Source organism: Carcharhinus amblyrhynchos, chromosome 23 (assembly GCF_965287045.1).
Source record: "Carcharhinus amblyrhynchos chromosome 23, sCarAmb.v2.hapA, whole genome shotgun sequence".
Classification (NCBI taxonomy): domain Eukaryota; kingdom Metazoa; phylum Chordata; class Chondrichthyes; order Carcharhiniformes; family Carcharhinidae; genus Carcharhinus; species Carcharhinus amblyrhynchos.
Window position 1 is genome coordinate 43,458,390 of NC_137346.1, and position 12,965 is coordinate 43,471,354.

The 12,965-nt window shown below is 49.1% G+C and overlaps 1 protein-coding gene across 1 annotated transcript in view; it reads right to left on the reverse strand.

The window, feature by feature from the left end:
- Window positions 1-12,965, reverse strand: part of atp2a3 (ATPase sarcoplasmic/endoplasmic reticulum Ca2+ transporting 3) — a 249,484-nt gene that overhangs the window by 153,592 nt on the left and 82,927 nt on the right. The window contains exon 4 of the mRNA XM_080210950.1: window positions 5,386-5,487. Coding sequence (XP_080067076.1) covers window positions 5,386-5,487 — 102 coding nt within the window. The remainder of the gene's footprint in view (window positions 1-5,385; window positions 5,488-12,965) is intronic.

Genomic DNA, 12,965 nt, shown 5'->3' on the forward strand with positions numbered 1-12,965 from the left:
TACAAACTGCTCCAAAAATCCATCTCTTAGACATTCCATAAATTCCTTTTCTTGGGATCCACTCCCTACCTGATTTTCCCAGTCCACCTGCATATTGAAGTCCCCCATGATTATTGTAATGTTGCCTTTTCTATCTCCTGATTTATTTTCTGCCCCACATCCTGCCTACTGCAAGGGGGCCTGTACTTGAGACCCTGATGGGAGTTTTCACCTTTGTGATTCCTCAACTCTGTCCACAGAGATTCCATGCCTTCTGATCCTACGTCACTTCTTTCTATCGATTTAACTTAATTCCTTATTAACAATGCAACCCTGCCCCATTTGCCTGTTCTTCTGGTAGGTTACGTACTCGTGGACATTTCAATCCCACCCCGATCCCCTTGCAGTCAAGTCCCTTTGATGCCCAAAACATCGTACCGGCCAATTTCAACGCTCACTTACCTTGTCCCCTATACTGCGCACATTTATGTACAACATCCTCAGTCCTGCATTGACCACCTCCCTTCTCATATTTGTCACCTTTTTTTGCTCTGCCTGAGGATAGATTCCTGCCACCCTCTATACCCTCTGTTCTATTACGTGGTCTGGAAACTTTACTAATCTCTCCTGAGCCCTTAGCTCCATTAACCCAGCACTTCTACCCTCTCCTTTAACTTGGATTTTCGAATTCTCCATACAACTGAACCTTCCCCCCCACATTATTTAGTTTAAAGCCCTATCTACAGCCCTGGTTATACAATTCACCAGGACTCTGCATGATTCAGATGAAGACCGTGCCATCGGAACAGGTCCCCTCTTCCCCAATACTGGTGCCAATGTTCCATGAATTCAAACCCATTCCTCCCACACCAATCTCAAACCTGTTGGACAAGTTCAGGGATTGAGGCTCCTGCAACCCTAGCTCCTGGATCCCTCCACCTGCCTCACTCGCAGCCACACTCTCCTGTTCCTGTCCACTGGCTGAATTCAAGGTATTTAACCTAAGGGGTGTGACTGCCTCCTGGAACACAGTATCTCTCCCCCTCCCTGATGTGTCGCTGCATTCAAAGCTCAGAATCCAGCTCATCCACTCTGAACCAGAGTTCCTCAAGCAACCAACACTGACATGTTACTGGGAACCACAATGGGGTCCACCAGCTCCCACATCATGCATGAACAACACATCGCCTGACCCTCCATCTCTATTTTATTTAAATTGGATTTTAAGTTTTAATTTTTAAAAAATTATATATCTCCTTATTACCTCAATCTCAAAGCAACGTCTAACCTGTAATTTAAATGGGTTTTCAAATTTAGTACAGGTCCCTGTTAGTCAATCAAATCCCAGCCTTCCCTGATGTCACTTTTAAGTTTTTTTTTAAGTCCGAACCTCACTGTCAGTTTCAGAGAGTTAAGAGTAACACTTCCTTACCAATCAGCACTCTCCCTTCTAGTCTTTGCTGCCTTTTTCACCCAACTCTGGAATCTCTGGAATTCTCTGCCCGTTGAAGTGGTGGAGGCTGCCTCGCTCAATATTTTTAAAACACGGGTTGATGGGTTTTTGATAGGCAAGGGGATTAAGGGTTTTGGGGAGAAAGCAGGAATGTGGAACTGAGCCACGACAGATCAGCCATGATCTTATTGAATGGCGGGGCAGGCTCGAAGGGCTAGATGGCCTACTCCTGCTCCTATTTATGTTCTTATGTTCTCCCTGTTTTCAATCCTGTATTGTGCCAAGACACAGGTTTAATTAAATCCTTTTGGAGAGAATGATTATAATGAAAATAAATTCCACGTTCGTTTTGAAAGTGACAATATGCCAGTCCCAGTTAAGAATCCTAAACCTAAACAAAGCACAGGTATGGGCTGACTAAGGTTGAGCGGGCAAATGAGACTACAATTCAAAGGTGGTAAACAAACAGCAGGAAACATTTACAAAAAATCAAAGTGTGTTCCACACTGAAAAACAGGAACTCGGAATGAAAGATTCACCTGTGGTTTACTACTAAAGTTAAGGACAGGATTAGATTAGAAACAGATCCTTGCTGTAACGGAGAGGGACAAGTCTGTGGATTGGGAACGTTTGAGAAACCAGCAAATGGTCACCAAAATAAGAGTGAACTCAAACTGGCTAGGAATATTAAAATAGGTAGCAAGAGCTTTTACAAGTATATAGGAACAGCAGCTGAAATAAATGTTGTTCCTCGGGGGCAGAGATGAAGGAAGTTATCACAATGCTTGGACATCCACTGGAGTTTAGAAGAGTAAGAGGCAACTGGATTGAAACGTACAAGATCCTGAGGGATATTGCTGGATGTGGAGATGACGTTTTGTCCTGTGGGAGAATCTAGAACTTGGGGGTCGCTCATTTAAGATGGAGACGAGGAGAAATTTCTTCTCTCGGAGGGTAGTGAATCTCTGCCTCAAAAGATGGTGGAAGCAGGATCTTTGAATATTTTTCATAGAAATCATAGAAACCCTACAGTACAAAGAAAGGCCATTCGGCCCACTGAGTCTGCACTGACCACAATCTCACCCCGGCCCCTACCCCCTGTACCTACATATTTTACCCACTAATCCCTCTAACCTACACATCTCAGGTCACTAAGGGACAATTTAAACATGGCCAATCCACCTAACCCGTACATCTTTGGACTGTAGGAGGAAACCGGAGTACCAGGAGGAAACCCACGCAGACACGAGGAGAATGTGCAAATTCCATATAGACAGTGACCCGAGCTGGGAATCGAACCCAGGACCCTGGAGCTGCGAAGCAGCAGTGCTAACCCACTGTGCTACCGTGCCGCCCAAGGCAGAGCTGGATAGATTCTTGAATAACGAGGGGGTTAAAGGTTATCGAAGGAATGTGAGGTTGAGGTCACAATCACTTCAGGCATGACCTTATTCAATGGCGCAGTAGGCCCCGGGCCTACCCCTGTGCCTAATTCATATGTTTGAATGAGGAAACAGCGGACGACGAACGAATATTCTATGTCTGCCCGACAGCTGGAGCTAAACAAGAGGCTAACAAGAGTGAGGGAGTTAAGGTAACATAAGCAGAGAAAACTATTGGAGCAACTTAAGGGCCTAAAATCCCTGGGACTGGAGGGTCTAAATCTCAGGGTTCTGAAGAGATGGCGATAGTGGATGCCCCGGTGATGATTTTCCAACTTTGATTCTAGAACGGTGTCCACAGGCTGGCAAGCAAATGTAACACTGATAGTCATGAGAGGGGAGAAGAGAGAGAACAGGGAACTACAGCTGCTGCCTGACCAGCTGAGTAATTTCAGTATTTTTCTGTTCTTATTTCAGTATCTGAAACATCTTGTGTTTGAATCTGATCAGATCCTCGCGGTAACTTCAATGAATTACGCACGAGAACCTCTGAACGATAACAGCTCAGTGCTTCCTCAGTAGACGGTTTTCAAATGATGCTTTCAGCCAATACCTACAACCTCACATTTCGTGTTCGGCTCCACGTGCTGTTACACATTCACTTTACATGTAGTCCTTTCTGAAATGCTTTGATTTCTCTTTTTTTCCCCTAAAGATTGCGATAACTTCTGTTATAATGCCAATTGAAAAAATTAAATAAGCTTCCTTAGGCTCCCAATCCAAAATATTTACTGGGGTGACAAAACATTGCAGAGGAAAGCACCAATCCCTCGGGAATAACACTGTCTACCAGCGCAAATTATCTATCATCCCAACCTTCTGTCTCTCTTTCTCCTTCCTATCTGGAGGTCCATTTCATTTCCATGCCAGACTATCTCCAATTTCATCGGCCTCAATTTTAATTAAAATACTTATAGATTCTGATAATGGAATCTATTACAGTAACCTGATTCCCTAAATCAAAAAGCCATCAGTTAGACGACATTGGCCACACGTACAGAATCCCTGCAGTATAAAAAGGGCCCCATTCAGTCTGCACAGACAACAATCTCACCCAGGCTCTATCCTCGTGACCTCACATAACTGCCCTGACACTGAGGGGCAATCCCACCCAGGCTCGTTCCCTGTAATCTCAAGCATTTACCCCACTAATCCCCTTAACTTACACATTTGGGGACACTAAGGGGCAATTTAGCACGGCCAATCAACCTAACCTGCACGTCTTTGGAGTGTGGGAGGAAGCGGGAGCACCCGGAGGAAACCCACACAGACACGGGGAGAACGTGCAGGCTCTCCACGCAGACAGTGACCCGAGGCCGAGATTGAACCCGGGACCCTGGCACTGAGGCAGCAGTGCTAACCATCGTACCATCCCCAGGCTTAAAATGTCTGTAGGGAACACCAGGGAATGATGTCCTCACAGGAGAGAGGTTCAGCAAACAGTAACAGCCTGGAAGGAAAGTTCGACAGACCCAGCCAAGAGAGTGATAGAGAGGGAGGGACACGCATCCAAATTTTCTCAAATGATTTAATTTCATTAAAAATCCACTCTGTTAAACGTGCACGCGAATCGCACACAAATAAATTGCTTCAGCATTTTACACACGTCCTTTCCTGCAACTCTCGAGATTTAAACCAGGGAAAAGACTCCATGAACAGCAGAGGCAGACGTACACTTTTAAACTCGCAATTAGTTTTGAAATCTACTGCTGACTTCAGAGGACGGGAGCTGTTTTGCAGTTATTGAAGTTGGCTTTCCTTTTGGAATCTGCTTGGAAATTGATCATTTGATCACAGAGAGCCGGTCCGTGTGTAGACACACTGGCTGCAAGTTTACCACCTCGCCCACCCCAGAATCGAGTGAGGTTCACATTTTCCGTTGGCCTGGGGCGGGATCCTAGAAGCCCGAGGTGATAAAATTCCGGCAACTGTGTAACGCGGGAGCGAGCCGCTGAATGTCAGAGTGGCCCCAAACTTGAGTTCCGACTTGCAGTGTTGAGGTAACCTCAGGTTGTAATGATTATGCTACAACAGGCCCTAGGCTAGATTATTGACTCAGGATGGGGTATACGGGGGCGGGGAGGGGGGGGTTCCTGCTCTTGTCTGAAGCTGAATGTTACTCATCCATGTGAATCAAGTGAGGGTGGTCATCGTGCTGTAGTTTGGAATGGACGACGCACATGCTACTGAACCACAGTGTGGCTGCTTAGTGGGAAGGGGCGACACAACTACAAGCGGCAAAACTACAAGCGGCAAAACTACAAGCGGCAAAACTACAAGCGGCAAAACTACAAGCGGCAAAACTACAAGCGGCAAAACTACAAGCGGCAAAACTACAAGCGGCAAAACTACAAGCGGCAAAACTACAAGCGGCAAAACTACAAGCGGCAAAACTACAAGCGGCAAAACTACAAGCGGCAAAACTACAAGCGGCAAAACTACAAGCGGCAAATCTGGAGGGCGCAAATCAAGAGGAAAGAGGGTGGAATAAGATCGGCGTTGCTTTCTTACCTGCCACACGCCAACCAGAGCATTCACAATTAGAATCAGGAGGATCACAAAGGGTTCCACAAAAGCAGTGATAGTTTCCTCATCTTCAAACCAAGCCAGGACCTGAAATAGAAAAGCAAAGGCCGTGAGCACGGGGAGAGGTGGTGGTGGGGGGGTCTTACTGAATAATTCAGGATCAATTTCAGCCATGAGACTCTTCTCAGCTGGAATCGGAGTTACAGCACAAATCAACACAACAGCAGACGGATTGGGAAGGGTTTCTCTGAGCAGGCGCTGAAGGTTCTCGAGATGAAACTTCGCCAACGTCAGACAGACTGCAAATGAAGCAATCCGTCCCCACCACACACCCGTACAGACCCCCCCCTCCACAGCCTCGTCCCCACCACATACCCGCATAGACCCCCCCCCACCACAGCCCCGTCCCCACCACATACCCCTATACACCCCCCCCCACAGACCTTCCCCACCCCATCCTCACCACACACCCCTATAGACCACACGTCCATCTTAACATCCTGTCCCCACTACAAAGCCCCCCGCAACAGCCCCATCCCCGCCACATACCCCTGTAGACCCCTCCCCACAGGCCCATCCCCACCATATACTCCTGCAGACCACCCCCACAGCCCCACCCCCACCACATAGCCCTGCAGACCATTCCCTCCCCCCCCTCCAGCTTAACGTCCTGTCCCCACTACACACCACGCAGAGCCCCATCCCCCCTCCCCAAAGCAGCCAGTCCTCAGGTTGCCCCAGTAGCGCCGTCCCTACTCCCCCCAGCAGTCTTGCTCCCCACCCAGCTGCCGCCACCCTTCAGTCTCTGTCTTCAATCGGTTTGTTTCACTCTGCTGGTGAAGGTCATTTCCCACCCTCAGGATGGAGGCTGCTTTGATTTCCAATCTGGTGTTTCTAGTTGTTACCAATCACCAGTCCCCATTACAGCATCCACTCCAGCTCACACATAACCTGCCCAGTTTTATAACCTCCCAATGTTGGCTGGATCCTCCTTCCAGTCAGGGTAACAGATGATCAACACTCTCAAAACCTCGTGGCGTGCTGAATGAGAATAGTTAAAAACTCCTACATTAAAAGGTCCTCATATTAACTTTACGAGAATAAACGAACTAGGTTAAGGTGAAGATTGCAAGGTGCTTTATATATAGAATAAGGGTTCACCATGCCCCTAATGCAATATATATTGTCTGTGTAATTATAAGTTAACCAAATATTATGAAATTGTTTTCTTAATGTGTGCCTTATTAAATCTTGGTCAACTGACGATCTAACTGCTGACCATGATGGGAAGCGGACAGTATCAGACAGACCAAATTCTTTGGGACAACGGGGCACTAAGAGAGCAGTTCTCCTTATCAGCTTGAGTCAGGCAGCTGCAAGTTAGTCAGGGCTTTGAAATGTACGGGAGTACATTCACTCCTGATCAGTAAGGCTGGTGCAGTTTCTCATGCTGATATAAACGAGGCAGGAGAACTGACTCCCTTTACCAATTAAAATCTGCAGACGTCAGAGAAACTTTCTCTACCAGATTTACCTAGTTAGGTTTCTTACGAATGAGGGAGGAACTTTTGGGTGCAGTCGACTAATGAGCTCCTGATAGCTTGCTGACAGGTGAAATGCTGTTGGCTAAAGTAATAAGGAAGATGTAGAAGCTATTGAGAGGGTGCAGAGGAGATTTACAAGGATGTTGCCTGGATTGGGAGGCATGCCTTATGAGGATAGGTTGAGGGAGCTGGGACTCTTCTCCCTGGAGAGACGAAGGTTGAGAGGCGACCTGATAGAGGTTTATGAGATGTTGAGAGGAATAGATAGGGTGGATTCTCAGAGGCTATTTCCCAGGGCTGAAATGGTCGCTACGAGAGGACACAGGTTTAAGGTGCTGGGGAGTAGGTACAGAGGAGATGTCAGGGGTAAGTTTTTCACTCAGAAGGTGGTGGGTAAGTGGAATCGGTTGCCGTGGAGGCAAATTCATTAGGGTCTTTTAAGAGACTTCTGGATGAATACATGGGATTTAAGGTTATAGATAGGCCTAGTAGGTAGGGATATGATCAGCGCAACTCGTGGGCCGAAGGGCCTGTTTGTGCTGTAGTGTTCTATGTTCTATTAATATGTAATATTGTAATTGGACCTCCAGTTTGGGTAACGGGTTGGGCAGGGAACTGAAGTGTTCAGAAGAGTGCATCAATCTCCCACTTGTACTATTACATCAGAGGGGGTAGTCAGCGCTCACTGACCACCTGGTCTCCTGAAGCACACATTAGCAATAAACTTCCTTTGGTTCTTTAATTGCATGCTGCCTTGTGTGGACTCTGTATTGGTTGAGTGAGGTCAGCTAGGTTCAAGACCACCGTCCCCCCCCCCCCGCCCCCCCCACCAGAGGGGCACTCTGGACAATTCCTCTTACAGGTGGCTTCCCTGTCCATCATTGTGGTAACATACCCAACTGCTTAGACAATGATGCCAGTCCAGCCAAAACTAATTGAAGGGAAGCAAAAGCTGCACAAAGTGAGTCTGAGAGAAACCTCTCGTCCCCATTTCCCAACAACACCCAATCCACAGACAGGAGAAAGAGAGTGGAAATACTCAGCAGGTCAGTCAGGGCTGGGAGGAGGAGGGTTCGCGTTTCAGGTCAAGGACTTTTCATCAGAGCTGGCTCCAATGACAGCCCATCGAGCAGGAACATTCACCTTTCCTCTCTCCAAAGATGCTGTCTTACTAAGAACAAAGAACAAAGAACAACACAGCCCGGGAAACAGGCCCTTCGGCCCAACGAGCCCGCGCCGCCATTTCAACATTGAGAGTCCCCTCTTCCACCCGTGACCCTTGTCTACGCTTATGGTACTCCACATTGGAAACCAGATTGAGGGGAGACTAATTTAGGGACAATTTGTTAACACCAATCAGCCTCAGAGCACATCTTTGGGGTGTGGGAGGAAACCGGAGCACCCGGAGAAAACCCACGCAAGCACGGGGAGAATGTGCAAACTCCCACAGACACCGACCCAAATCCATGTATCTGCACAGCAAACAGTGATAGTCACTGAGCTGTCGTGTTGCCCATCAGTTGGTCCAGTTTAAGCGTACACTGACGACATGAAGCACGAGGCAACTCTCGAAACAACCAAGAGCAGCCCAAGTACGACCCAGCGCGTGTATGCCCCTCGTTGGACAACAAAGCGGACCGAAGCACCTGTGGATTTGCTGTCTTGCACCATAATAATTTGGGGTTTTTGAGCAGGGGGGGTTTGCGGTGGGATTTAGAACCATAGAACCCTACAGTGCAGAAAGAGGCCCTTCGGCCCATCGAGTCTGCACCAAACACAATCCCACCCAGGCCCTACCCCCATATCCCTAGATATTTACCCACTAATCCCTACGCATCCCTGGACACTAAGGGGCAATTTCTTAGCATCAACCTAACCCGCACATCTTTGGACCGTGGGAGGAAACCGGACCACCCGGAAGAAACCCACGCAGACACGAGGAGAATGTGCAAACTCCGCATAGACAGTGACCCGAGTCGGGAATCGAACCCAGGACCCTGGAGCTGTGAAGCAGCAGTGCTAACCCACTGTGCTACCGTGCCACCCGACGGCATTTCTATGCCCCCACCACCCCCCCCGTGGTGTGTTTCTCGGCAGCAGGAGAAGGCCCACAGGTGCCCACCAATAGGATCTTCCAGTCCCGCTGCTGTCAATGGAATTTCCTACTGAATCCACCATCCCCCCCCCCTCCCCACTGGGGGCAGCAGAGGTGGGGGCTTCACCACTGGAGGGACCCAGAAAATCCCGCTGATGAGAACAGCTGGAACTCCCCGCCCCCAATGATTCTGTTTGAGACTTTCAGAATCTACCACAGAAATAACCAAAACATGAGAATGAATTTAATCCCAGGACTTTGGACAGGGCTGGGACTCTCCCATTAGCTGGGCAGAGGTTTCACTCCGGATTTGCGTGCCTCGTACAAGGCAGCTTCAAGCTTCTATCAACTTCCTCCAGGGAAGGCACAAAGAAGATTGTTCACTTTCATAGAACCCTACAGTGCAAAAGGAGGCCATTCAGCCCATCGAGCCTGCACCGACAACAATCCTACCCAGTCCCTATCCCCGCAGCCCCACGTATTTACCCCAGCCGGTTCCCCTGACACTGAAGGACAATTTAACACAGCCAATCCACCTAACCTGCACATCGTCAGACTATGGGAGGAAACCAGAGCACCCAAAGGATACCCACGCAGATACAGGGAGAACATGCAACCGCCACACAGACAGCCACCCAAGCTGGGAATCGAACCCGGGTCCCTGACGCTGTGAGGCAGCAGTGCCAACCACTGTACCACCATGCTGCCCAAAAGAGTGCGCCACCTGGGCTCATTCAGACAGTGTTGAGGAGCTGCTTTGGTGTAGGTACACCCATCCTGCAGTTAGGGATTTTGACCCAGCGACAGGGAAGGAACGGGGATACATTCCAAGTTAGGATGGTGTGTGACTTGGAGCGGAACTCTCAGCTGGTGGTTGCCGCCACGGAACTGCTGCCTTTGTCTCTCGAGATGGTAACGGGAGGTGCTGCAGGACATCTTGGAGATGGTGCACAACACCAGTGAAAGGAGTGAATATTGACGGTGGTGGGTGTGGTGCCAATCAAGTGGGTAGCTTTGCCCTGGATGCAACCGGACAAAGGTGCATCTTGTCCTGCGAGATGCAACTCGCAGGGCAACCAGGTAAGCGAAGAGCATTCCATCACACTCCTGACTTGGGTCTTGTGGATGGGGAGTCAGGAGATAAGTTACTTGCTGCAGAATTCCCAGCTTCGGATCTGCCCTGGTGCCAGAGTGTTTATATAGCTGGTGCAGTTTTGTTTCTGGTCAACGGTAATCCTAGAGAAGTCCAGTGTTTTCTCATTAATGAGAAGTGAGAAGTGTCCAAAAAAAAAAGCAAATCCCTAGTCATATGCCACACTGAACCTCAGTGTTGTTGCTAACAATATACAATAATGCTTTTTCGGCACACACACGTGTGTAACCAAGCTCATCTATGTGTTAATGTGGGGGGAGATCGTACAATACATCTCTGCTGTTTTTGACAATACAAAACTGGAGCGATCTCCAGGCAGTCATTCTACCGCTGCAAAACTCGTCTGGGCAATACAAGGAAGCTCAAAAGAAATAGCTTCCTGGTCATGGGATTAATACAAATATTCAAATTCAAACCAGTTTAGATGCAAGACTGAACAGCACAAGTACCTTTACACACTGCTGTTTATAGTACGGTTACTAAAAACTGCCTTGTGTACAGCATTAACTCCTTGTGTGTGTCCACACCCATCACAAGTTACTGAACTGCCTACCTTCTCATGAGGGTGTACCAGATCCCACTCAAGAAAGTGAAGGAAATTCTCCCAGTGTACCAGTCAGCATTGCTCCCTCAAACACGGGTAGCACAGTGGCTAGCACTGCTGCCTCACAGCGCCGGGGACCCACCCTCCTTCACCGTCCGTGTGGAGTTTGCACATTCTCCCTGTGTCTGTATAGGTTTCCTCCGGGTGCTCCGGTTTCCTCCCACAGAGGTGCGGGTTAGGGAGATCAGCCATGCTCCTGAGTGCCAGAGGGATTAGCAGGAGCCCAGCCCGGGATCAGCCTCCCTTTGTCCGCCCACTCCAACCCTGAGTTGCTGCAGCGTCAAAAATCCAAGTACTGTTAAAACCCTCGTAACCAACGCCATTGTCCCCTGTGGACGTCATCGCGTCCACCCCCCTTCATTGGCCTGGGAACCCTGAGGTGGGCTCCGACTGACGTGCAAATCTCTTGGGTTGTCTCACATCGTTAACTCCCAGGATTCAGCCCGGAGTGTACACCCCCACCAATCGGATATGGCAAGCACCCCCCCCCACCCCCACACCAATCGGATATGGCAAGCACTCCCCCCCACCCCCAATCGGATACAGCAAGCCATTTAAATTGCCATTTACTCTGGCAGGTCAGTAATGTCCCACCAGGCAGAATGAACCAGAAAACCCCTGGCCCCAATGTTACATTGCATATTTCTACTGAGCTGATATTTCCCCAGTCAGTACACAATAACGCTGGACAAACGCACAAAGGGAGAAATGTCACATCAATAAAAGCAGCTGGATTGCTGCGGTCTTTTGGGTTTCACTCACATTGACGTGGCCATTCTGGTGTAAAAATACAGTTTCTTAGAACGGGGCGGAGGAGTGTGCACGAGTCCAGGTAGGTGCGGGGCTCCTGGGTTTGGAAGGTGCTGTCAAGGGAACCTTGACGACGTGATACATCTTGTAGATGGTACACGGTGCCACCCGTGTGTGCTGCTGGTGGAGAGAGTGAACGTTTGAAGTGGAGGATGGGGCGCTGATGAAGTGGGCTGCTTTGCCCCAAATGCTGTGGAGTTTCTTAGAAAATAGAAAATCATACAGCCCTACAGTGCAGAAAGAGGCCCTTCGGCCCATCGAGTCTGCACTGAACACAATCCCACCCAGGCCCTACCCCCATATCCCTACACATTATACCCACTAATCCCTCTAACCTACACATCCCTGGACACTAAGGGGCAACTTTAGCACGGCCAATCAACCTAACCCGCACATCTTTGGACTGTGGGAGGAAACCGGAGCACCCGGAGGAAACCCACGCAGACACGAGGAGAATGTGCAAACTTCACACAGACAGTGAGCCGAGCCAGGAATCGAACCCCAGGAGCTGTGAAGCAGCAGTGCCAACCCACTGTGCTACCGTGCTGTCCTTGTGTGTTGTGGCAGCTGCATCCAGCCAGGTATCTCACTCCTGGTTTGGAGAATTCTCTGCACTTGCCTAGAGCAGATGCAGCTGCAAACACACATCGGCTTACACAAGCTTAGCCCAGGTCTCAGGACGTCCCACACCCGTAACGCCTCCAGGCTTCCTGACAGCTTTGATAATTCACCTCCCAACACCCACCTCTACTGCCCATACCTCCTCCCCTCAGTAACCACCCCAATCCCCCCTCTCAACACTGGTCTCCTTATGAGCCCACCAGGCACACAGCCTCACTGATGAGCAGTGCTGTATAAAGAACCATACAGAGCAGCTGCCCATACAGGAGGTGTAGATCAGAGTCTTCCTGCCGATTAGATGAACGAGCTTGTGAAGAGAGGCTGAGCCCTGCCCTACTGCCAGGAAGGGGAGGAAGACAGAAAACAGAAGCAATTGACCGCACTCCCATAAGACCATAGAATCAGGATTAGGCCATTCAGCCCATCGAAACCCCTCCACCCATTCTATCATGGCTGATTAGGTTCTCAACTCCATTTACACGCCTTTTCCCCATAAGCTTTGATCTCCTTACCAATCAAGAACTTATCTGTCTCTGTCTGAAAAACACTCAATGACTTGGTCTCTACAGCCCTCAGTGCAATGAATTCCAGATTTAGCACCCCCTGATTGTACAAATTCCTCCTCATTTCGGTTGTCCCTTCACTCTGAGGCTGTGCCTTCGGATCCTAGTGTCTCATAGAACAGTACAGCACAGTACAGGCCCTTCAGCCCTCAATGTTGTGCCGAGCTATGTCCAA